At 39.7% G+C, this 27,085-nt stretch overlaps 2 protein-coding genes across 3 annotated transcripts in view; one reads left to right on the forward strand and one right to left on the reverse strand.

Annotated features, from left to right (window-relative positions):
• Positions 1 to 21,048, reverse strand: part of xpr1a (xenotropic and polytropic retrovirus receptor 1a) — a 62,239-nt gene extending 41,191 nt beyond the window's left edge. Inside the window, exons 1-2 of the mRNA XM_034882591.1 lie at positions 20,503 to 21,048; positions 15,184 to 15,235 (exon numbers count right to left, since the gene is read on the reverse strand). Coding sequence (XP_034738482.1) covers positions 15,184 to 15,235; positions 20,503 to 20,571 — 121 coding nt within the window. The 5' untranslated portion in view covers positions 20,572 to 21,048. The remainder of the gene's footprint in view (positions 1 to 15,183; positions 15,236 to 20,502) is intronic.
• A 1,378-nt stretch (positions 21,049 to 22,426) lies between these two features.
• Positions 22,427 to 27,085, forward strand: part of acbd6 (acyl-CoA binding domain containing 6) — a 31,775-nt gene continuing 27,116 nt past the window's right edge. The window contains exons 1-4 of one of the 2 annotated variants that reach the window (XM_034882594.1): positions 22,427 to 22,938; positions 23,174 to 23,238; positions 23,499 to 23,595; positions 26,379 to 26,455. In XM_034882594.1, the coding sequence (XP_034738485.1) occupies positions 22,660 to 22,938; positions 23,174 to 23,238; positions 23,499 to 23,595; positions 26,379 to 26,455 (518 nt within the window). In that variant the 5' untranslated portion in view covers positions 22,427 to 22,659. The remainder of the gene's footprint in view (positions 22,939 to 23,173; positions 23,239 to 23,498; positions 23,596 to 26,378; positions 26,456 to 27,085) is intronic. The other variant, XM_034882593.1, reaches the window with a different exon arrangement.

Consider the following 27,085-nt stretch of genomic DNA (forward strand, 5'->3'; position numbering starts at 1 on the left):
AATTCATTGTCTGTCACTCTGCAGTCTGATCCTCAGAAGTGTGAGGGGTGCTCTTTGTAAGAAGGCCAGCTCAGCACTACACATTTTCTTAAACTCAGATACTAAAACTAACCCTAACTCATTCAGACTGAGCTGGAAACATCATCTGTGTTAGAAAGAGTATATAACATTTATAACTGTAACTAAACTGGATGTGTAGGAGCCACAGTGAGGTAAGTGTCTGTGTACACGTGGGCCTCTAAGGTTTATAGTTAGAAGCTTCTGGACTCATAAAAATAAGATAAGTGTTGTGTCAATAGTCCAAGCCGGGGCCATTAATCTAAGCAGAATAAGAGCCCAGGTTACACTACTGTAACCACGGCAGACACAGCGAAGCTGATCTGTAGAGGAGGACAGTTAAGCATCCATTAACCAACAAAGTGGTCAGAGCGGTAATCTTATAGCCAGCATACCGACACCATGGATAGGGTTCCCACACCTTTTCCTAATAATGATACATGAATACAATTTCCATGACCAAGTGGAGGCAAGTCTGGAAAGCAATGTGTCAAAATAAGTATGTAGGCTTAAACTCAGACTGACATTGCTCATTTCTTTAGAGCATCTAACGCACTGTCAACTCAACTCAAGGGTTTTGACAAAATATCCCATCATGGTATGTTTAAACTCATCACCCGAATCTAGTCGCTCATTTTATTTAATTTCTCCTCAATGGCTTTGCCTAAATCTGACAGGCCAGCTCCCTTGTTCTTTGCTTTTTGTCGCAGGCTATTTTACTTAACAATAAATGTCATATTTTGTGTGGCCTCTGCCTTCTCTGCAAACTATCAGAAGACTGCTCGAGCTGTTGAATGTCTGACTTAAGTAGTTTCCTTTCTTGCTTCAGTTCCTAAAGTTCATCTGCCAAGCCTCATCATATAAAGCATTAAAAGACTTATGTAATATTGCTGTTTTGCATGCCATTTACATGTAGTACAGTACAGTTCTACTTAAATTCAGCACCTGGAATTTTGATAGTTTGAATGCTTCTTGTTGGTAATGTTAGTCAAACAAATCCTGTGTAAACAACAGATCACTTTTATTGTTATGATTGATGATCCTTAGACAAAAAAATGACACAACTTGAAGAACTGCAGCGTGACACCTAATTTGCGTACAATTATGAGATGCTCTTTCTTTCTCAAGAGAAACCCTCAGCTATATCATAATGCAGGTAAATATAACAACATGCTATTATTCATGCATGTTTAGGGGTTTATGTGTGTGTGTGTGTGTGTAGGTGTGTAGGTGTGTAGGTGTGTGTGTGTGTGTGTGTGTGTGTGTGTGTGTGTGTGTGTGTGTTTGTGTGCATGCACTTGTGTGAAGGTGTCCCTCCAGGCCGCCCTGGTATTCTCACAACAGCAGCTGCAGCCTCTCGATAAGAGTCACACTAAACTGCTTCACTTTGAGGACAACATTAACTGAACACATATTTTTCAGTACCATGGCAGAAATTAAGAAGCTAGCAGATTAGCAGACATGAAACAAGCCATTTTCCTCAGAGAGGGAGAAACACATTTTGCAGTGTCTAGAAACTGTATTAAGGCCTGGGCTGACATTATAGCCAGGCACATCTACAATGCATTCTATAAAGAGCACAGACCAATATTATGTGGTAAGTCACGGATATATTCCATGTTCACTCATTATATCTCTGAGTGTTTAACGTGGTAACATGGTTATGCTAACTGGTTGGATGCAAAAGAGGTGGTAGAAGATGGGTGAAAAAGAGAAGGACAAATGAAGGATGAATAGAAGCAGAGAGATGCAACCTGGTGGCAGAGGGAATAAAAAGGTGAGAAGGTACGAGATGGAAAAAGAAAATGAATAAAAGATAAGGGGAAATGTTTATGCAAAGACATTTTAGGAGTTCAAAGATTATAAAAAGTAGATTTCAAAGCTAAAATCAAAGGGTGAGGATGAAACATAAGCGCAAATACAATGGATAAAGAAAGTGTGGATTAAAAGAAAGATTGCATAATAACTACAAAGTATTCTTGGACTTCAAGGCAATGCAAACCCAGGTTCCATATGCATTCCTATGAATCAACACAATAGTGTCACATATGTACTTGACATGTTAGCTGTTTGCTAATGCTTCAGCGTACCACTGTCATGGCAAGATTCTATTTGGATAGCACAACATTGTAACACTAAGCTGAGCTAAATATTTATTCCAACCATAAAAAAAGTAGTGATTAGTGGAAGTAGAGACTAGTTTTGTCACTTTTGGGATGATTATCTGAAAATAAGCAGTTTTTTTACATTGGAAATATTCTTAATCACCAACTGAGTTAGTATTACAACTGAGCTACCAACGTAAAAAATGAATACTGTTATAGGTAAAGGAAATTCAGGTTAAAGATGAAAGCAATTTAGCAGCTCAACTTTCACATCTGTTTCCATTTCCTCTTTGTAATATTGTAACTCTAACTTATGAATGAGCAATCCTCCTGTCCATTCTACCTTTGACATCCAGGCAGAGAGGAAGGAATTCAATACTTGATAATATTAGATTAGGAGCAATTTCCTGACTCAATCAGATTAGAAGCTATACTGACCTTGTGGTGCTTGAGAGTTATATCATTAAGATGATTTACATGAGCAAAGAGTACCAGTTTTTTGTTGTAGTTGTTATTTTTTACAAAGCAATCATGATGAAAACAGCATTTCAGTCACTAATTGTGATTTATTTCAGCTTGTTTTCAAACTAATAATATTTAATAAGCATCATCTTAGTAGTGTTTAATGTTACCATAAACAACTGAATGCAGTTATCAAACAGTTAGTAACAATCGCATGGGGCATGTGGCTTGTTTGCGGGCATGCTGGGTAGAATATGTATGATGACATACAAACTAAAGAGTGTCCATTGTGGGTGGCGTGTGTGGGTATGTGTGAGAGTCTGTGTGTGTCACTCAGCAGCATGGGGTGGATTCTCGCTGAGTTTAAAGAGCAGCATGCAGAGAAGAGGCAGACACTGTCTGTCAGCCAGCAGCGAGTACTGGTGCTCTGAATTCCCATCCATTCCCTTCATCTGTCCTCAGTACAAATAGACCACCAAATCAGAGCTGGAGTGTGTGTGTGTTTGTGTGTGTGTGTGTGTGTGTGTGTGTGTGTGTGTGTGTGTGTGTGTGTGTGTGTGTGTGTGCCTGAGCATCCTAAAGCCCCGCAGCAAACAGTATCTGGCTGTTTTTTTAATGCCGGACATATCAACCCTTGAAGATCTGACCAGCTCCTTGATAGCCTTGGTTTTACATACAATAATAAACACATACACACTATACACACCTTTAGAGTCACTAAGCCAAAACCAAACAATTTCATACTATGAATAAAACAACACAAAGGCAAGCAAACATTGAGGCACACTTGGGTTGACGTACAGTACACTTCCATTATAATTAATGTAACTGGCTATACCATGCATGACAGCAACGCGATATAAACAATCCTCCATTTTTTACAATTTTTACGCATGACACAACAGCATTTTAAAGATTGCGTTAATTTGAGCAGCAGCGCTCATAATTCTGCAGCGACTGAGTACTTACTTACCATTGCAAAAAATCAAAACAGCTCAGAAACCAGAAAAAAGAAAATAGAGGGATTGATGCAGTGGAGGATAAAGGACAAGCGAGTAATACTGATAATTTACATATTTGCCTGTTTGGGCACAATGATTGCAGTGTCAAAACGACGGACAATGAGAAATGAGAAGTCTAATATAACCACTGGTTTCAGCCCACTTTTAAAAGACAGCATTAAAATTCAACCTAGCACCCCCGTCTTTAGTTCTACATGTTATACCCGGTTATTGTTTTTGGGTGCTGAAAGTCACAGGAACAAAACAAGGCTTAAGTGATTCTGTTCTCCTTCTACGACGCCATGGTAACTGTGATGGAGAAAGTTCAGCTCGGCTTTGTGTGCCCACAGAAAGGTACAGGAAATAAGGTTGCAATTAGGGAAGCACCAATACCACTTTTTTAGGACCAAGTAGAAGTACTTTCATTCGGGTACTCGCCGATACTGAGTACCGATACGAGTACTTAATAATCCCTCTGGGGTCTGAGAGTGTTTTCAGACACACAGATGATTTTGGCCTGCCCTGACATTGTTGTCAATTAGAATAAAGCAGTGCTTTCAAAGTAGTTCAATTTTTTTTTTCTATTTCAAAGTTTAGTGCAAATGTGTTAGACATTTCCCTGAGCTAGTGACACAAGATCTTGTCCAAATTTAAAGCAACACTAGCTATGGGTGGGGGAAAAAATCGATACAGCATAGTATCAGGCGACAAGTATCGATCTTTTATTATATATGTGCTGGTCAGTTTCTGTGCTTGACAATCCCATTTTGCAGCAAAAAAATTGAAGTGATATGAACAAAAAGAGAAATGTTGACAAAGTTTGAAAATTGGGAGAAATTTGAATTTGGAAAAAAAGGTCATAAATTGTAATATATTGCAGAAAACTGCAATAATTTTTAAATCGCAAAAATACCGTATCTTGGCACAAGTATCGTGATGATATCATATTGGAGGCGTCTGGTGATTCCCAACCCTAACACTAGAGAACCCCTACAGATTAGACGCGGAATTGTCCCATTATGTCTCATTGGAACTACAGATTCACTACCCTCTAAACTATCCAAACCCATAGCTTTCATTTTAGCTTGTTTGTAAAAAAAAAAAATCGCTATGAGGTGGAATCGGGTGTGGTAGCATGGGAGTCATTTCATGATTACATGTACGAGAACATGCGCACGGTATCGGTCCAACACCCAAAACTGGCATCAGTATTAGTGCATCCCTTCTTGCAATCCTACAGTAAAACCAACTGTGAAACATTGTGACACTCCCCAGATCCCAGTGATAAGCTTTCATAAATATATCAATTCATCCTTATAGATTAGAGGGTTTATTACAACTGCTATAATGTATGTTTAGTAAAAATAAAATGCTTCTGAGATTAACAATGAAGCAATTTCATTACACGTATGATTCATTCTCATAAAAACCTGAACAACAAATTTACAATAATCCTCTTACAAAAGGCTGCTGCTCATGCCAGGGGAACAATAAGCTGTTCTCTGCTCAATTGAGCTGCATACTAATAGAGTGATTATGAGGCCTAATTATCAGATGGAACTTGTCAAGAAGAAGCTGTGCAATTTGCCCTGAGGATGAAATGCATAACAGAGACAAACTGTTGTTTCTACTGAAAAGCCACTAAGGAGTGTCTCTTTTTTATAATATGGCTGGTGAGAAGTCAAGAGGACACTTCTTTAGATGGCAGTCATGGAGAGGAGTCAGAGAACATACCATCAGGCAGAATTGTGCAGTAGAAATGCAATGTATACACAAGGCTCAATCTTAACAGTGAGTCAACCTTGAATACCATAAATACATTAGTCACATGTTGAGGAAGATATAAAATATGCATATTCCCTAAGGTCAGCATATAGTAGAAGGGATGGTTAACAGGAAGGTCCTGATTTGGTGTCTCTATGTTAGAGAGACATTGATAAAGAAACATGTGTCATGGGGTGTTAGCTAACACACAATAGAGATGTCTTTTAGTGTCTAATCTCATCATTTGTTTCTAATATACCGTGCAACCATAAAAGACTCTTATGCTACTTAATGTCTCCTACTTAACCACCTACCTGTTTTTGACACTCTTGGGGCTGACAGTTAGGGACAGGACCGTATTTGAACACTCATGAGCATCAGGAGTGAGATCAGCCATATTTCCAATCTCACACACTGTTAATAATTCAACATTTAATATGAAAACAGACGGATTGTCTGGGAGGAAACAATAGCTGTAAATTATTAATATCTCTCTCTCCTCTTGTCTCTGGTTAGAAGAAGGTGAAAAAAGTGTAAATAAGATGAAAAATTATATCTGGACCAATATTCTTCTGCCCCCTAAAGAACAACCGCCTGACCTCAAATGTATTAAACTTAAATTACGACTAGTTATTACCGCCACCTTTGGAAAACACTTAAAATGTGATTTGAATTTATTGAATAAGCAAATATAAAGAGCTTCAGCCTGGCTCTTGTGTATTTTCTGCCTCATGTTTTTGTTCCAGATTTAATGTGTTTTTTATGTGTATAAATATATGTTAATAGTAACGTTTGGGAAAGAAGGCTCCCCAAGGCTTTAGCTTCCTTTCCTCCAATTACCACCAATGTCACCTCTCTCTTTTTTCTTTCATGCTATCTCTCTCATATTATCTGGCATTCTCAGCCCCCTTCTGTCTGCCTGTCCACCTCTTTGTCTTCCTCTGAGTGTGTCTCTCTGATTTTGCTCATGGGCAGATCAGTAGAGGATGAAATATAGGGAGACCACAGCAAACACAAATATATGCCACTTCTGTAACCCACCATCCACACACGTTGAATGCACATCGTGCATACTGCGAGTGACCCCCCATGGGGCGAGACTCAATTTAAAGCCTCTGCTGCTCGAGAAATGTTTCCATCAAATATCAGTTTTGAAATAGATCCCTCTGCTGCCAGGTGTGGTGCAGAGGCCTGTGATTGTGTTGACAATCAGCTGAGAGTCAATGTAGCAATATAGAGATGAGGAGACAGTCCCATTTGTGATTGGTACACTTCCAACAAGTTTTTGTGCCTCTGAGCCAATCTGAGCCAGGTTTTGGCCGTTTCTCCAGAGAGACGGTCCAGCACACTAGTAAAGTGAAGGACACTGTGTCTTCTGCAATGCCCTACCCACTAATACATACAGTTCAAACCCACCCACGTACAAGCACAGAACATGCAAATAAAACAAACCCAGACAAGAGAATCCCAATCCTACTGCAGAGAATTAACTGTCACATCAGAAATAAAAAGTCAAACAGAATTTAGAAATATGTTAATATGCGTAATTGGGCTTTTGTAGAGCAATGACAGGTTTCCCATTTCCCCACAACATTTATACAAAAATCAAGGGGTTACAGCAGTGTGGACACTGTGTAATGATTTCATTGGTTGTATTTTAATTGCAGTGGCAAAAAAACCTGCAAATATAAATATAAATAAATCAACATATGGCCCCGCTGTCATCGCCTATAGCTCATAATCACACCCACACCCCCTGCAGCACACAGTTCCTTATGTGCCTGTGTTTCATTTTTTTGAGTCTCACTGCATGCAGACATATATATGTGTGTGAGCGTGCAAGCGCGCATGCATGCATGTTTGCGTACGGTTGTCTACAATCAGTTGTATGCAAGTGCAGCAGAGAGCGGAAGTGTGTGAAGATTAAAACATCCAAACACAACAGGTCATGTCTCTATTCTTTGCTCCATCCATTCATTATCAACTCCATGCTTTGTGATTTGTGTTGTTATAATCTGTTACTCAGAATGTTGCAATCTTTGAATACAAGACAGATGCCATAGGAGTGCACACATGTCATCCAAATCTGCAAATTGCAATTCACTGCAAAATTTTGAAAAGATTTTGTTTCAGCCAAGCAATGAAGTTGATACAGAAGACTATTCAAATGAATCCATCAGCCTAGTGTGAATGCCTGCTAGATAAATGCCATGCGGTCAGCTATGACTGATTGGTTACACTCAGCAGAGTCTAGCTGATCTGCTGGCAGACAGCCAAAGCGGTTGATTAGGTTTCTAATCCTCGATTAAAAACAATAACTTGCTCATGATAGAGGTTAAGGTTTGGAAGCCCTAGTAATGCTAAACAAATATAGTAAACCCTTGAGACCTCGACAGCGGATTTCTAACAAACAAATCTCATTACATTCACATGCTTCTCATGCTTGGGATTGTTGAGATCACTGATGGTGCTTTATGTATATGATCTCCAGTTGTACATCTGGCGAACAGACAGATCATATGATTTATGCTTTCTGTGTATTACCTTTACAATGCAATACTATGTGTGTAACCTATACAAGATTGTATTTTCATTGTACTAAAGTGTTGGCGTCTGAGAAAACTATTTAGTGTTTTTCTTAAGCATAAGTGTAAAGCTTCTGTCTATCTTTAAAGATGTAGAGTTCCTGTAATCCTTATTTGAGTGGCAGCATGTTCACAAGGCGTTGAAGATCACTGCCAAGGCCGGAACAAATGTGCACACACATGTAAATAGTCACACATACATGGGTGGAGAGGCACAGTAATGACAAGTTGTTGACTATAGGATCCATAACCCCTAAAGGCTGTCATAATACATTTAAGAGCTGAGAGGGCTCCAGGATGACCTTGACTCTTCTGAGCACCTCTAACCTCTCCTTCAACCTTCTCCCCGATCAATCCCCTCCCCAAAACATACAAACACATCATCATTATTTCTCCTATACTAGCACCCAAGCCCCTTCAACCTTGGTCCATTCTTTGCCCTCTTTTCTCTACACCTCAACTCCCTTCAACCCATTTTTCCAACACCACATTTGCATTAGTGGAAATCTTATGCTTTGAGACTCAGAGTGTAAAATGCCCCAAATCTAAAAATACCCTCCCTGCTAGAGCTATATCCTCATCTGAACTCCTCACCCTTGCCTAACATTACAACAGTTGCAATCCAGATCCATCCTCTTCTAAACCAACCCATATCTTTTCCTCTCTCTCCCTCCTTCTCCTCCTCTACTTCATTGAGGCGAGATCTAATTCACCAATGAATAATGGATGGCTGGATGGATAGATGGCTGGATGGATAGATGGCTGGATGGATGGATGGATAGAAGACTTTTATCTATCAAGGTTCTCTTTTGCTCTCTGTCTTTCTCTTGCTGTTTCAGACTAGTCATCGAAAATACCACTCAATCCATTTTTCATTGTTTTTCCAACCTCTTTACTTAATTTGTTTTTATAATTATCACATTAAAACATAAAAGCTTAGAATGCTGGATGTCTTTCTTCATGCCTGTTTTCATCCAATTACCTTTCACCTTTTCCATCATTCATTACTTCAGTTCGATTAGTCCCTGACCTTGGGATAGCGACCCTACGTTTGTATTGACCCTGACCCCCCCCCCATCCCTCCACTCTAATACCCTTAGAAGCCTCATCAAAGGACCAATCTTACAATCCACTGCCACCTCCCTCCTTTACTGCTTTGTAGAATCAAGGCTGGTTTAAATCCACTCGGGAAGCTGAACCTGCTTGGGTGGGGAGAAACCCCTTCTGTAAGTTTGATTAGGTGCTCAAGAAAAGTAATGTCTGAATAGCAATTAGGTAAAATGATCTTGATGCCATGGCAGTCTATTGTGGATTATTAATCTCCACTGGACGAAGAGCCTTAGGCGTTTTCACTTCTCCTGGAAATACTGATGGAATAGAGCAGAGAAACAACAACTGAAAAACAGCCTTATGTCATTTTAATAAACAATAATTAAGGTTTTGTCCTGAAGCAGCAACAATAGAATTTTTCTTGTCCTTGGTGCTCTGAAAGGTCTCACTTAGTTTGGGAATTTCCTTCGCACTTATAGTTGTCATGTTTCAGTGTTGCTCTATTTGATTTAATTTGGTTTGGATTTCCTCTATATATACTTTATAGGTGGCACCAAGATCAAGGACCAAAAAAGAACCAACCCCCACAAAAAAAACACAATTAGTGCTCACAAGCGAGTAAGAGCAGCAGCTTGAAAAAGAGCCCATCAATAATGCAAGCTGGTGGGAGGGAGACCCTGGCTGCCACACTACTGTCCTGCTGAAACCTCCTGCTTCTCTACCTGTCTGTCTGCCTTCCCATCGGTCTCCCTTCCATCTATTGCTTCTCTCACAGTCTGAGTGCTTGTTTGACCTCCTGCCATGCTGCCAGCATTTGCCTCTGCATCTTTCTAACCACACATAGAGTCGTACGTTGTTATTCATGTATCCTAGGGCTGCTGTGACTGGGGGGTGACTCAGTGTACACATGCAGGTATTCATGTATTCATCTACTGTAAAGATGCATTCAAGGTTGTATGTAATTCATACAGTGTTCTAGTGTGGACACAATATATATAATATATTATATATACGGCAAAAATAATTGTTTATCAGATATATTTGATGAGATATAACACAAAGAAATAAAGGCAACAAACAGATCCAGTGGCTTTGACCAAAGGCAAGGTCAACAGCATCTTTTTGAATATAAAAAGGAAAAAAGGAGACTACTTGAATAAAAAACTTGAATTATCGACATGCCAAAGAGAGAAGATTACAGAATTCAGAATTGTCTCCCAGACAGGGTAGCAAGGACCAGCTCCAAGGGGGACAAACAACAGTAATAACAGCTGCTGTTCCATCATATACACCAGCAGAATAATAATCAGCACTGTGCTTAATTCTAGCAGCCTTCAACTCTCATCATGTTCGTCAACAGCAGACAAAATGGCCGTCGAGCAGCATGTACAGCAATAGAAAATAACAAAATATGTGCTGGCAAGTGTAGTAGAGGTGATTAGTAGCTGTAATTCATGTTGCTGCATTCATATGATGGCACACACAGACACAAAAGTATTCATTTGCAAGTGGGTAAGATAGATGCTTGCAGAGCTTTTACTGTACCGATTCTGATGGTTTCATCTTGCACTTTCAAGAGATGACGGGCTCTGTACTCTCCCACTCTGATAGCGACCCTGGACCACTGAAACACCAAACAAGGTCTGGTCTGGGGTGGGCTAGTCCCAAAACCAGACACGTGTTTAAGCACATCAACAGGATGTGTTTAAGCACATCAACTATCTGTACAAATGTTAAGTCTGCATGCCCATTAGCCCCATAGCACAAAGACAAACCAGCACACATACAGGCATGTGTATTTAGAAAGAGTGCAGAGAGCTGATTCCTAAACATCACTATCTCAGCAGTTTCATGTAACGCAAAACACAGGTAATCTGCACCATATTTTAATTTTTGTATACTGTATAATGAGATTGTCGGTGTCTGGATTGAATGAGACATGGCTGTGATGATGGTTAGTGACAGAGATCAAGGACCCTGCATTAACTTAAACGTGTTTAAACACCTAACAAGGTTAAAGGTTTGGGTGTTCCTTACCTCCTTCTTTAAAAAAGGATTGGTTAGGACTCCTTCAATAAAGCTGGACATCTTGGTGGATGGGGTTTGATAAAACAAATTCAAGGCTACATAATCGTTTTGGTGAATACTATCACATTTGTTCTGGATGGAAATGGCAGAACAATTCATTGCCACGCAAAGAAGCAGTGCAAGCATCCTATTTTCACACTGCTGCTTTTGTGCCGTTATTGATTTGTCCACATAAAACATGAAAAGCCTCTACAGGATAAGGCAACTGACAGTCAAGCCACAAAACAGCAGTGAAAATAAGGAGGGCACTTCCTGAAAAAGGGCCTTTAACATATTAGATAGAAAAGTAAATGATTAATGAAATAGATGAGAGATCATCCGTTCATTAGTTCTTTTTTGTCTGATTCATTCATCTTTGACATCTAGACCTTGTAATTCAGAGGAAAATCCATTCTCTGGTCCCCTGAGCTGTAAGTCAATCGTAGCACCCCATTCTTTTCCTTGGACAGTGTGTGTGTGTGAGTGTGTGTGTGTGTGTGTGTTTGTGTGTGTGTGTGTGTGTGTGTGTGTGTATGTGTGTGTGTATTCATGGTACTACACAGGAGCCCCACCCTAACTCCTATTGCCATCACTGCCATCTCCTTCTTACTCCAGCCCAGCACAGATACCATCACAGCAGAAGACTCACTATTTACAGAGTAGCAGAATGAGGGACACAATGACTGAATGAATGAGACAGCAACTTAATGACTTGCAGTTGCAGGATTAGAAAAAATGCTTCATAATAGAAATATAGAAACATTTGGCATGTGCCGCATGCATAGATTGCTGGAAATAGTATGACACACACACACAGACACACACACACACACACTCACACACTCACACATCTAAGATTAAGATCAAGACACCTAAGATTACAGTTAAAGCTGTATGCTTATTTTCTGGGGGCCATTGTCATCTCTGTAATAATCATCAGACTAAGTGAATTAAATTGTGGCATAACTCATTCTAATGGAACAGGGGGAACCATAGATCCAACCAGCTGTTCTCTCTGTTGACGTCCTCTGGCTCTCCACTGTACAGGGACAGGCTTGTTTTAATTACAATTACACAAGGACCAATGGAGGGACGGACGGGAACGAGAACAAAGGATCTTAATGAGGGGTGAAGGGTCATATGCAGCGGCAGAGCTACCATAATGTGCATATGTTTTTGTGTCTGTTTGCCACACGTTCTTTTAATTACTGTACATTCATCTTGTTGAAACTGAAGGATTGATTAGGTTAAAAATAGTGCTGAAAGAAATGCATTTTCTGAGGTATGTTACCACAGAGGCTCTCTGTGTAAAGCATGTTAACATAAAAGCCCCGCTAGCACTGCAACACATAACACAACATGAGAGACAATTATGCACTTATGGAAATATTAAACCATGAACATTATCCATATTTTGTTAATGTTGTTGGCTGTGTGTCGTGACAGTCTCACAACCTGACAGTGACAGAGGCTTTGAAGTGCTGCCTGTTCAGTGTTATGTCTATCTACACAGCTCTATCAGGTACTGCAGGGTGTTTAGTGAGGGAGCAGAGTGGGTGAGCAAGTAGATATAACCCAGTAAATTGCCTCCCTCAGGCAAGGGAAACATCTTCTGAATACCAAAAATGCTGCTTTTTGTAATGAATGAGGAAGGAGACAGAAGGAGAGAGAGAGAGAGAGAGAGAGAAAGAGAAAGAGAGAGAGAGAGAGAGCAGGGCGAGCCCTTGAATAGAGGCCTTTAATTAGTGTTCCACTCAGGGACCAGATTTAATAAAATAATCTAACTTTAAAATCAGGGTTTGGTTTCACCATTGAGATCACATTGCACACATGCAAAAAAAGTCATCTTTTTGATCATTGATTAATCTAGCAAAAATGTTAAACAATCACAAAAACCGCTCGATTATGAAGATTTGCTGTTTTCTAGCCGTCTTATATGTGACAATTAAATTAATAGTTTTGGACTAAGCAATGTGAAGCTTTCACTTCACACACAATTGGTGTACATGTATGCAAACAAAAAATAGGTCTGCTCTTGATTTGATTTAAAAAAAGATTTGACACAACTGTCTCAGGAGATGAGTGGGTTGGTTATTAATTGCAGTTTCTCGTCATGTGTCCATATGTCATGTGGTGATATGTCCTTGAGAAATACAGGAAACCCAAAATTTCTTCTAATGCTCCAACGTCTTACACAGCTGCCACCAGTGTGCATTTAGTGTTTGTGTGAATTGGTGAATCAGAGGCATATTTTTAATTGATTTATCCACTAAGGTGAAAAAATAAAATTGCTATATAAATGTAGTCCATTTTTCCAATATTGTTCTGGCCCAGGTTAAATCCAATAAGATTTGACAGACTGGGTCTTGTGAATGAGAAGAGAAAATGCTACAGTAAGCTTGAAGTTTATAACAGCTGCTAATCTTATTTTTCTTATGAAAAGTCAACAAAATCTCAGCCACAGGAGAAAGGACTAGACAGGGCTCAATTACTGTTTGTCTGCTTCTATTGCCGTTTTTATTACAGCCTTCCCATAAAAAACACCAAAAGGGACAGACAACTGTATTAATATAGTCAAAGATGTCTTCTCTCCTACAAAACAAATGCCATTCCTGATATTCATTTCTTTGCACTTGCCTGCTTCAGTGTTTTGGTGTGTGAAAAAAAAGTGTGAAAAGCACACAAATCAATTTGATTGAGTGGGGACTGATGCAACGTCACAACGTTACCAGATAAATGGCACAGTAGAAGTTTCTACTGATTGATTGATCCTGTCTGTATACATAAGAGAGCCTCACCTATCTTGCGACAAGCTGACAGAGGCAGAGCAGTGACCCATGGGTACAGCTCAGACCAGAGACAGGAAACCATTTATCATCCACATTGAGCTCGCCTAGCATGGCTAACAGCTTCTAGAGACAGAGCTTAGAGGAGAGACACAGCTCATATGTTATCATCAAACAAGACGTATACAACGGTAGTGTTAAATGTACTCTATTGAGGAACAAGTGATACCAATCGAAACACACACAGACTGACACTCACACACACACACACATACACTAACACATTCCATCAAACTCCCATCGGCATCGAGACCGCTCAGCTGGAACTGAGCTCTGGGAGTCGAAGCTCTGTGAGAGAGCATGAAATCTTTTACTAGGGGCGCCCTGGTAGCTCACCTGGTTGAGCATGCACCCCATGTACAAAGGATCAGTCCTAACCACAGCAGCTGACACACAGACACACACACACACACACACACACACACACACACACACACACACACACACACACACACACACACACACACACACACACACACACACACACACACACACACACACACACACACACACACGCACACGGGGATGAGCACACATGCTCATCCCATCACAGCACGGACATTCAAGCATGGCAGAGGTCAGTTTTGTGCAGCCATATTTCAGGTGCATTTTTCCCAGACACACTCCCACAGTCGCATAGACTGAGATGCACGTCACCACATCGTAAAATACGTCTCAGTCTGCAACTAAAGAAAGTTGTTTACCTCCTCCACAAACTGGTATCTAAAATAAAAACAAATAGTTTCCATTCTTTCCCTTCTCACACATCACTTGCAGTCTAATGCCAAAGATTAATTATAGCCGGGGGCCTTCCTTATCTTATTTTTGCTGTGTTGAGTAGCAGAACTCAGCATTGAACTCCAGCTCTGGTCTAAACCACTGAAAGTTTACTTCATCAAGACAGTTTAAACATCTTTTCAACCAAAACAAGTGTACAACATAAAAGCCTCCCCTTAAACAACTGTTTAATTTGACTTGAAAACATGTTTTCCTCATGCAGGTTAAAAAGCTGGGTTAGTAAGGTGGGAGGTAATGATTTGGTAAAAGGCCTTGGTCTGGTTAAGTCATAGCCTACAGAGTGAGTGGCAGCATGTTAGCAATGATTTCCACCTATTTTTAGCAGACGAAGGGCTGTTATTCTGGGGATGCCCAAAAAGGCCCGAGCAGAGGGCAGTGGGTATACAAGTGTATGTCTGTGGTAGAGTGTTTGTCTGTATTAGTTAATCCAAGCAGGGGGTCTCCTTACCTTCTATGGACGGGGCTTGGTCCTGGGCAGCATACAGCATATCCTTGAATGCCTGATGAGGAAATGAGAAAACAAAATCACTGTGTCATAACACTCAGGTGACACAGAAGACAGGTGTGTACACTGATGTGCTACTGCCAGGATGTTGAATGAATGTCAACTAATTAGAGGTATAGAGGATAAGTGTATACATTAAGGAGGATCTGTGGTGTCATATAACAGATTCAGTTCCACATCATATCAAATATACATAGTGTGTTTACAGTACATACACTAGTTCAAATAAGACGAGATTATAGTAGGCCAAGAGGCCTTACACAATTATTATCACCATCTGTTTTTAGAGTAGCGTTTAAACCATCTAAAGCCATTTAAGAGCCATTAACTAAACACTTGTTCTCCAGTTTGGAGAATCTTGCAACTGCCACACAGCTGTTAACATAATGAACAATGCACAAACTCATTTTTATGATATCATTTATTCCAAGTTACACTGGTTACAAAGAGATTTCTAGAGATTGCAATAGCTCAAAGAACTGAGAATGTGCACGCCCAGCAGTACCATATTTTGGAGAGCTGCAGTGGTTACATTAGGTTGTTTCAATGAGATTGATCTCAAAGATAATGGAAACTGACAGATAATTGCATGCTGGCTCATCTGAACATATCAGTGGTAATCAGAGAAAAGACTAAATCTGAATCCTGTTCAGGACCAAAAATTGTCTGTCTACTTAACTTCCTGAAGTTTTATTAAGTAAAAATAAAAAAATAAAAATTATCACAAAATAAATACTTGTATTAAGTACTAGCAATATTCAGGATTTTGTCAGTTTGTAAGATACAAATATGATGTACAAGAAAATTGTTCTGTCATCCAAACCTGACAACCTGTACGCTTTTTTGTCTTGTCTTTGACCATATCAAACCACTCTCTTTGTCCAGGTTCCTATATAATCTTCTGCTTTTGTAACATGACAGTGAGAGGTGTGAATAATCCTGTGTGTGGGTGGAAACCCCTCAGAAACTGTGGTGCATTAGTTACAACCCAGACTGTTGATACTAAAGTTCCTCTGTGAATTACATGCAGAATGAGACTCTGAAACTGGAGTCTAATCCGAGATGTAATCATTTCATTTGTATGTAGCATGTTATCTCTGGTTGTCTGATAAAAGATCAAAGGACGCAAACTGTGCACACACACACCCCAACTAATAGGTGGGAAATAGACATTTGGATTCAGACAGGGAGGCATTGCCATGGTGATGGCAGGGATTGGGGGGGGGGTTCCTCTCTGGGGAACTGAGATCAACCTGCAGGCTTGGCATGGTGAAACCTGTAGACAATAACTAAGCCAAGCCTAATGGGACCATCAGTTTGAATGACCATGCATTAACGTGACGATGATACACACTCATTAAACCAAACATCCGTGTATCACAAGTACCAGACTTAGGTCACGAACGAGACTGTTGTCAATGTTGAGTGGACACTAACCAAAATATATTAAGTGCTAGATGGGCAAATCCTTCCCGTAAGATGTTTGAGGTTGTTATCCCTTTGCTTGAGAAGATCACACAGTGTGTATTAATAGTGGCTCAACAAGAAAGCCAATGGTGCATCACTTGAATCTGTACTCTGTGTCTGAGTGGATCCCAGCATGTAGAAAGAGGAGTAGAGAGGATGGGAAAAGAGGATGGAGGGAGGGGAGCAGAGGGCTGGTCTGGTCGGGGACCAGATGTCCTCCCAGTGGGGGAGGTACATTGAGGTGAGGATGGAAGGAAGGAGGGAGGGAGGTATGGAAAGGGGGTTTCTCAGCAGTTGCCATGCCATGCCTGTTGTACACACATTGTCTATATTGTTGAACATGCTGATAAATCACATGTTCGTTACATAAAGTATAGATGATAAGAGGGAGGCTGTATGTTTTATGTACCATTTCCATTATGTTTGTCACAAAACAAAGCTCACTGGGCTGATTTAGACATTCAAACATTAGTCAAATTAATAAGGGAAAGACAAGGCTTCACCGTTTAACAAATAGCAATCACTCACTGAAGTCACACAAGCACCTGCTTTTCCTCAACAAATGTCACTTTGTTTGAATTGTAAATGTGATTCTTCGCATGCACTCTGCTCCTCCTCATCTTAGCTTACACGAGTGATTAGACTGCAGAGGTAAAGGCATAAGGGGCCTTGTTCTATCGCCCACACGCCCACACACACACACACACACACACACACACACACACACATCTCTGGCTCTCACTCTTTATTTTACTCTGTTTAATACACATTAGTTACACAATTTTCATCTGAATTCAATAGTTGCCACGACTAATTATAGTCTGCACGTCCATCTCACATGCTGTGTTTTTCTTTTGCATGAAAAACCCTCAAGCATGTAGAGAAATTGACTTGAGAAAGCAGACAACCAAATTATAAAAAACAGCTTTTAAAACATGTTTGCACTTAACTATATAATTTAAAAGCCAATCCTTCCCCTATCTATAAATCTACATATTCTGCCCTTTGTCAGAATCCTCTGGAGTTGCTAGAACATGCATACCTCCATACCAAACAGCTGTTTAGCATAAAGGTTTATAACTACAATCCCACAGGATAAAGCAGACACCTAATTACTCTATCACTCAATCGCCTTGTCAATGCCTCCATGTTCATATGAAGTGTCTTACTTAACTAAAGGCTGTATTTGCCGCTTTGCCGCATCCTTCTTATCGGCATAGAAACTGGCTGACCAATCTAAATTGACAGCGCACAGCTTTCCACACAATAGCGTGCTCTAAAAAAAAAAGAGGAGGAGAGTTCAAACTGGGCTGCAAGTTAATTAACCCAACTATAACACAAAAGTAAGAATATCATTTCACACCACATTCAATTTGGATGTGGACAGCTGTTTTGTTGCATATGCCACAAAAAGTGTCATATTTTACCGCATGGACTTCAGGTAAGAATGACCCGTGTTGCTAGAATAATGGGTCAGTATGCGAAAGTGAATGGACTGACACTGTTGCCACAACAGCATACCAAGGCTTTTTTCAGAAGGACATTCAAATTGATTATGTTTTATCCTAGTTACCCGCTTCTTTAAAGTCAACTGACTGTGTTGCAGATTACTTTATGTTCTTTTACTTGTCTCTTGACTTGTTTCACAAGGCAAATCAAATAAGATGTCCATCATCTCTGATCTCTGCCTATCCCGCCCACTCAGGAGGTAGTGGTGTTTGCAGAGGTTAGACAAGGACTGATGCTGCCGCAGTAACACAAATACACACAAACCCAATTTGCTACAAAAAGTCTATGTATAATTCAGATTTGAGGAAGAATACAAACTGTATGGATCGGGGACCGGTCTTGTTGTTCTACATAATTCAACATGTGACAACAATACGTTCGTAAAGGCTGGGTTTTAGGCCTGGTTAAAAAAGGAAACAAAGATCAAATGTTCTTACAACATCGTTGTAAGAACGTCGTGTTCTTACACCTAAACGACCACAGTCGTGTTCTTACAAGATTTGTTGCTTTGCTTCAAATTTAAACCTTGAAAAAAAAGAGGCACCTAGCATAGACGGATAATCAGTTACTCCAGTAATAAAGTGATACACTATCATTTGATATATCTAAAGTAAAAACAAACAATCATCTGCAATCAATGTTTAGAAGTGAGTCGCCTCTATTGGGAATTACTGATGTAAATAAAATGGTGAAATACCATATAATTAAAACTTTAATGTCAATTCAAGATTATTTTATGTGATATAACTGAATCCCAACACTAAACGTAGATGACAGAGAAAATCTATCATCATCCATCTCAGGTCAGTGAGTGCCGAGGCAAAGAATGGCGGTGTAAAATGGCTGGTATGGCCATGCATCTGTCCCTGGGCTCACTGTGCGTCAGTCTGTTCACACAAAGACCCTGCATAGGCTGTGCAAGTAAATAATCAATTTAAAATGACATTTTACTTTAAAGTTGTCCTCTCTTCAGTGTGTCCAGATGTCTGACACCTCTCTTTTCCCCTACTTTAATTATGTTGTCTGAAGATGTTTTTATCAGGCAGTGATGACGGCATATCATTCATGTCAGGCTGGACTGATCCACATGTCTGCTGTAGCAATCATCCAACTTAGTAACAATATTTAGGGAATGTTTCCAAATAAAACCAGTGCAGTGAGCTTCTGTTGAGTCTGGTATGTGGGCTGCTGAGAAGGGTCTTTGTCTATAATTCATAGAGCTAAATGGAATAGAGCAGCCGATCCTGTCACTGCATGTCTGCACTAAAGCTCTTAATGTAGAGCTAGCAAGATGTGGGGTGTGAATGTGAAATACTCCTCAAGTACTGTACACCACCCAACAAAGACCGTGTGCACACAAAGGTCTCCATCAATCCACAGACAACGGAAACCAAACACCATATCCTTTTAGATTAAGGTTGATTAATAGAGACAAGCCTTCCTATTTAATTGTGGAAAATTTGAATACCAACTAAATTCTGATAAACTAAAAATACATTGTAACTCTGGTCCAAACAATGTATATAAATATTTACAAAAAAACATTTGTGATTTTACAGCAATGCAAAATCCAGGCCTGGGAGATTTCCCTTGGGTTCTGTTGTTGCAAATAATGAAAAAAAGAAAAGAAAGAAAAATCAAAAGATCGTTCATTCATTATAAGGAATTAACAAGGTCATAGAGAATGTAATCAATGTACACATTATTCTTTTTTATTTATATACCCCATAGTTTTGAACAAACTAAAAAAAAGAAATCAAGACATGAAAGAACACAATATGTAATTGAAATCAATATCCATATTCGTTGAAAAATGAACCTATAAAAAGCTTAAAAAATGATTTATTTCTAGAAAATTCCGAAATATTTATTTGTATTTTTCATTGTTAAAATTAATAACATAATTTGTATGTTAATTATTCCAGAATGGAAGGCATTCCGTTGTTAATTGTGTTTATTTTAAGATGTTAAAACTCAGTGAACAGCAATAACAAACCCTGAATGCTCCCTATAGCTCTTAACACCCGCAGTCAATTCCCCCTCCATAAACAATAGGACAGCTCTTATCTTTCCCGTCGTTTATAGCTCTCATGAGCAGACTAAACTGAAATTGAAAAAAAAAAAAAAAAAATTAAAAGGCTTTACATTTTGTAATAGCTCATGTTGGCGCTTATCTTCCACTTTCCTCAAAACAAAACAAAAATATGTATAATTTGTTGGAATTTAGGCCATGGCCCTATTCACAAGGAGTTTATTTCTAATAGCCTAAGAGACATTTCACTTTACCTCATACTGAAGATACTGTTTCCTCCACTCAGGAGTAATGTGGGACGAAAGATGCTCCGCGAATTTCATTTTTGCCAGACAAACTATCCCCTTAAATCTCAGTTAAATCCAAGAGCGGCTTTCCCCTTCCTCGTCGACGCGACTTTTGTTATTTCAGTCAACTTGCTCGATCAACATGCGGTGCGTCAGCCCGGCGCTCTGCTCCTCACTCCACTTCTGGCTCGTCCCGGTCAGTGCACTCCGAGCAGATCCCGTCCCACATACTATTTCACGAGGAACGACAAAGGCAGCGACCTCTCTTTAACAGGTAGTCAGTTGAAGGGAGCCGGTGAGAGTGTCTCCGTGACTTTGCTCCGTCCCTCTCTGGGCAGGTCTGGGGACATTGCGGTCCGCCATCGCATTGAGCCACAGCGACGTGGTTGCGTCAGCAGAGCGCGCAGTGGCACCGGGCGTTGTTGGGACCTCCACTAAAACAGTTGACAGTGCGGTCTGGGAACCCCACACCTTCTACACACAATTCAATTTGTTGTTGATATTGTTGTATTTCTGCAATCAAAGAGGGGACACAGTTAAACTTCAAAATTGAATAACCCTGCCTACTTTGAAGTTTACATTCCATGTTTTCCAACCAGCTAATAGTCCAAACTCCATTTCAAGGTCGTATAATGATTGCAAACGTACTTTTTGAAATCATGATTGACTGTCCTCATCTCTTTGTCTCTGTTCTGCTATCATTTCTGATTAGCAGTCCTTCAAGTTATGGATATGCCGAATTTTTCGCAGAGTATCCTACTGCTCATTTCTACAATGTATCTTCAAATGGGACAGCGAATTAGGCTAGCCTACTTAGATGCTCAGTTAAATTGACCAAAAGAAGCATTTGTTTGTACTCTGGAAAAGCACAGCATTTAAGAGAACAGTATAATAGGCTACCATTACTCAGGCTATTTCAAAAATAGTGTCATTATGCTGTCCATTCAAAGATCTGTACATTTATGACAAATACAACCAAAGGTAATGAGTGAGGCTATACACATAAACAAGTTGGAGTGGCTCTTCTGTGTATTTGTGTAAGAAACATGAGATACAGTTTTGAGTTGATCTCATGAGCGTTTGGGACAAGTGTCTGTAGCACTGCGGTGGAAGGTTTGGCAAAGGGAGACCAGTTGCAGGTGACAATTCATCATTATGCCAATAGCAGCATCTGCTGGACGGACTAGGCTAATGCATTTTCCCACCAATGCCTCTAAAAAGTTCCTCCATTTGCCTCATGACAGCGGTCATTGAAATTGAACAGAGTAATTCATTTTTAAAAAAGCTAGCAAATGATAATAATAAAAATAAAAATAATAATAACAACAACAACAACAACAATATAACAATAACAAAGCCCACCTTTACTCAACCTGCGTTATTTTCTGTCTACTGGTTGCTAGGCTGTGTAGATAGAGGACATCTCCAAGCAACCATGTAGCCAACAAGCGAAAATGCAGGCCGTAACGTTGAAGTTACACTTAAAAATTACCATGTTGACAGCTGTGGGCTATATGTGATATAATGCAAATAGTTTATATATGGAGATATTACAAATAAACCATTTTCTTTTTTACAAGTCCAAATAAAAGCTAACGTATCTTTAACCATGCTAGCTATTGAAGTTAACGTTAACTTGGCTAACTAACGTTAGGTTAACAAACAACTGGCAAAGGCGTTTCAACTTGGTAGTTTTCACGTTTACCGAATAGTTAGCACACACACACACAATAAAGCCAAACATATTTTCTTTTCATGTAGATTTTGTGATCTACTTTAAAAACACAGTCATACCTAAATGAACCGACAATGTCACCGTTTTCCCCCGTTTGATTCGTTTTTTATCCAAAGGAACGCCATGAAGCACAGACCGGAACCTTTCTTGCTAGCAGAGAGTTTAGCCGGTGCTTTTAGTTGACAGTGCCGGAGACGGACCAAAGGTAGAAACAAGTCCGACTGTCACTGATTCTTAACGATAACGGATTAAAAAACCAAATCGGCGCTGAAATACTCAACTAATATATTTAAGGCAGCTACTTTCTGTTCGTCTTTAACGTTATCAATACGGATCCACGGCGCAGGTCGTCTCTTGACTGTAACCTACCGTTATAAACAATAATAACAATGGCTTCTGGGTCGCCTTCGTCCTCTCCGGACACTGCGACGGGCTCAGGTACAGACCCAGCCCGACCCGACACAGGGGAGCCTCTCGGTGGAGCAGGCTCGGACTCGGACTCGGACATGGGTTTGGGTAAATTTGACTGCAGCGCCATTGACACGGGGGACCGGCTGGATAGAGGAGGACTGGAGCAGGAGTTTGAGTCTGCAGCCGACCGCGTACGAGATCTGGTTCAGACGGCCAGCAGGGACCAGCTGCTGTACCTGTATGCACGATACAAACAGGTGAGTCTTGGACTAAATGGCACTGTGGTCGTTTAGGCCAAAATTAGCGACTCGAATACTGGAAGGACGTGGCTTTAGATAATAAGCACACACATTGAATGAATCCCTAACATCCTCTTATGATCAGTGATCTTTAACAGTTGAGGAAGGCCCAAATACCTCTGTTGTCATCTGATGAAATTAGATCTGCATATTACTGGATGACATGAATGATTCCGAATTTTTTTGTTTTCAGGCCAAAGTGGGGAAGTGCAATACACAAAAACCTGGCTTTTTTGACTTTGAAGGACAGAGAAAATGGTATGTAGCTTAACCCTGGATGACAATTTTCAATAAACAGTTGTACATATGTTTAAATGTTACAAGACTGTATTCATTAATTTATCATCTTGGATTGAAGTTTAAATGGCGCTCTGTGTGTATGGGGGGGTTCTATATGTCAGAACTTGATAGGAAGCCAATGACTGAATGAAGCGAACAACACATGGTACAGATACAAATGTGCACCCCTACAGCTGTAGGTTTATGATTGTGTAGTGACAGTTATGCTCTCATCACAGGCAAGCCTGGAAGCAGCTTGGAGACATGGAGGCGGATCAGGCAATGCAGGAGTACATTTCTTGTGTCAATGTGTTAGACCCTGAAGGCTGCACAAAGGTAATCAGAACCTTTTCTGAGAAGTCAAAGATGATTTCCAACACCAATCTTGTACATAAATTAGTGTATATGGTCTATACTATACATGTTTGTATCAGTCTGAATCCTAGCATAATGAATTCAAGGGCAGGAGGCGGGGTTTAAGAGATGAAGCTTTAAACATCACAGATGGCAAACTAGTCACATACCTGGTGAAATGAAAAATATCTTGTTTGCAGCTCTCATTTTGTCCTGCTTAATGGTTGATGTTGGTGGAGTTTGTCCCTTGTTGATGAACCTGAACTAAAGGTAAAATCCATGCAATCAGAGAAAAGCTCCCACTACTATTCAGTAAATTATACATTGCCTACAGGACTAACTAACAATTTCACCCACCTTCATGTTTAATAAAACTAGCCTTTAGAGGTGTTCCAAATAAACATAATAAGTATTTGACTCAGCTTTCCTCCACTGTAAGCTTAAAAGTGTAATAAATACATAAAGAAACATGTCATATCATTGCTGACCTTTTAAGACAAAGTGCAGTTTTTTGCCAGTAGAGGTCAGTGTCACAGTGTAATTGTGTCACAGGCCTTCCAGTGGCTCTTTATTTTGTGGATGTAGAATGAAAAACAATTGAGAAGGTTATATTGTCTTCCTCAATAGCTGACATGTTAGGATATTAATAATGCAAGAAACTGTCATAGCTGTTTAGAGTGAATGTGTTGTGTCATTTGTCTGAGTAAGTGACTCTTGTGTTGCCATGGATAGGCTGTCCTTGGGGCAGCAGCAGAAGGATTCGGTTACAACAACACGTTTGTACTGTCTGCTTAGTTGGCAGGAGTATTGTTGGAACACTAAGAACAATTTTGTCATGCTTAATCTTTTAACATTATAATGTGTGCTGAGTATAAATGAATGTAAATATAAAACATTGAGATTTTTACATGAAGAACTTATGTCCTAAAATGAAGATGGTTGCAATTAGGCATTGCTTTGGAAAAGACTGGACCATTTGGCTAAATGTGGGGAATTTTCAATAATTAATATAACCAGATAAAGTTTGATTGCCTGAACCTCATATTTTTTTTGGTATTTTAGATTTAAAAAAATATAAAGAAACATATAAAGAAAATGAAAAATACTCTACTCTACCATGTAGCCATATATGTCAAAGTTGTATTTCTGCAGCTTTTATATATGTTCAGGGGTTTCAGTCCTTAGACCTTTATTCTGGTGATGGTCTAAGGAATAAGGACAGAAATGTTCATTTTTATTTAAAGTAAATGTCCTCATTTCCTCCTACACACCTGTCCACAAGATATTGAAGGTATGCATGAGCCTTCCCCGTCAATGTTTGAAGTATTGACATATTAAAACTCTCTAGAAAATCTCATCCAGCTTGTAATTCACATCTGAATGTGCCTGCCGTGTCCACATGAGGCAAACATTGGAACAAAGTGTGTGGATTGATTCCCTCTTAAAGTGTAGCATACTCTCCAAACAGGGGATGGACTCACAGTCACATAATGCTCTACAAGCACAGCCCCAGTTTGTTTTTCTACAACTGAAAAGCCAAAGAAGAAAACATTTATGTATTAAGAGCTGACATGTCTTGTGTGGCCTACTGTACTGTTCTTTCCATATTCTTCTCTTCCTCTAGTTGCCCTCGCTTTGTCATTACTGCACCTTTTCTTCTTTGTACTCCACCTTTCCGCCACTAGCTTTCCCTCTACTAATCTTCCCCCCACCCACTTATCTTCTCTAACCCCTTCACTGTTTTATTACCCCCCTGCCCCCTATTTTTCCTCTCATTCCACATTTATGTCTTTTGAATGCGTCACTGTCAACCCCATGTCCAATTCTGACACATTCTTTTCTCTTGGCCATGCTAAGGGGCAATACGCGCTGACTCTGCTTCATAGCTGCACAATGCAGACAGGCCAGCAAATGCACAAATGCCCCCCCTGAAAAGAAGCTGATTGTATTAATGTTAACAAAGCACCAAAGCATGGCAGTGTCTTTTCTTTTGGAAGCACAGTTAAATAGTGTAAGTAAGAGTGCATAGACCAAGAAGCAGGGGAGAGAATAATACCCAGAATTTGACCTCTGTTCCTGTCTCAATTGTTGAGCAGACACAGGCTTTATATTACATTATACTGCAGAGGAGAAGGGCCAGTGCATCAGCAAATATTCTGAGTTTCTGAAGTGAATTAGGTCTTCCCCAAAAGTGCACCCACAGTTGTTTTGCTTTGCTTGTCATGTTGTGCCCCACTCTAGCTATTTTCTGAAATCAGATTTGTGTGGGTTCTTTTGTGAGTCAAGGTTGGTCCATGAACTAATAGGCTCTGTAATAAAGTCTTGGCTCAACTAAATGTAAAACAGAAGATTAAAAAGAGTGACAAATTATTATATATGTTATATTGGTTTTGCATTTTGTTGGACATTTATGAGGTCATGTCTAAAGCCCCAGAGGCTTGTTTCACAATTACACATTTTGAACCTCGTCTGTGTGCTAATGCATTCATTAGCTTTGCAATGGCTATAGGTGAAAAGCCATAGGGATAGTGAATAGATGAACCTAACCCTTTGTATTGCATCGGAAACACAAAACATTAAGGTCTTAACCTCTGCTGAGTAAAACTACACTAGGTTGTTGTTTCACACAAACTATCATTAAAACACAAAAAAGTATGTTTTGTTAGGGTGACCAACATCTGTGTTGAAAATGTATTTTTTTTTAGTTTTAACTGTGTATAAGGTGGATATTGTTTGTTAATGTGTGACTGTCTTTTATTTGACAGGAAAGACGACAAGCAGAAAGAAGAACGGGCTTTGGAGGAGCAACAGTTAGCTCCCTATACCAGGAGGAGATGATCAGGTATATACATCAAAAGTAACAGAAACACACACACAGACAACCATACATCATAAAATGCCTATTATATTAATTCTGCAAGAAAAGCATCTTGTTCAGGGACACAAGTTGTGCATTGTTGACTCTTTACACATTGAACAAACTTTTTATTTCCTTTATGTTTTTTGGTTATGTTTTCAGAGACCAAAGCATCTAAATGCAGTTTCGCAGTTCTTTGGTAGTGTTGGAACAGACTCAGCTACTGTATTTCCACCAGTTACTTAATGCTTAGGTCAACCCACTCTGAGTCTTAACATTGTTAACCACTGGTCTTGATGCTTGATGGTCTGTATTTCATTATATTCAACAGCACAACTTCAGTCAGGGCCCGGAGACGTCACACAGTTCTGATTTATGTTAACAAAATATATTCTCCATTTACTTCTGCCTGGCAGACTTACTCAAGCTTAAAGACCTCATCTTCATTTCAATGAAAAAAGAGCTCTTTTGGAGATGAAAATGAGATGTGTGAATCCTGCAGGTTTTCCTCCTAAATGGCTGTATGTGATTAGTATGCACGATCTTGGGAAGAGGTGGCCAGAGTCTCCCCTTTTTAATTACGTTACGATTCAAGGGGTACTTTGTGGAAAGGGG

The sequence above is a fragment of the Etheostoma cragini genome, chromosome 9 (genome assembly GCF_013103735.1).
Source record: "Etheostoma cragini isolate CJK2018 chromosome 9, CSU_Ecrag_1.0, whole genome shotgun sequence".
In the NCBI taxonomy this organism is placed as follows: Eukaryota; Metazoa; Chordata; class Actinopteri; order Perciformes; family Percidae; genus Etheostoma; species Etheostoma cragini.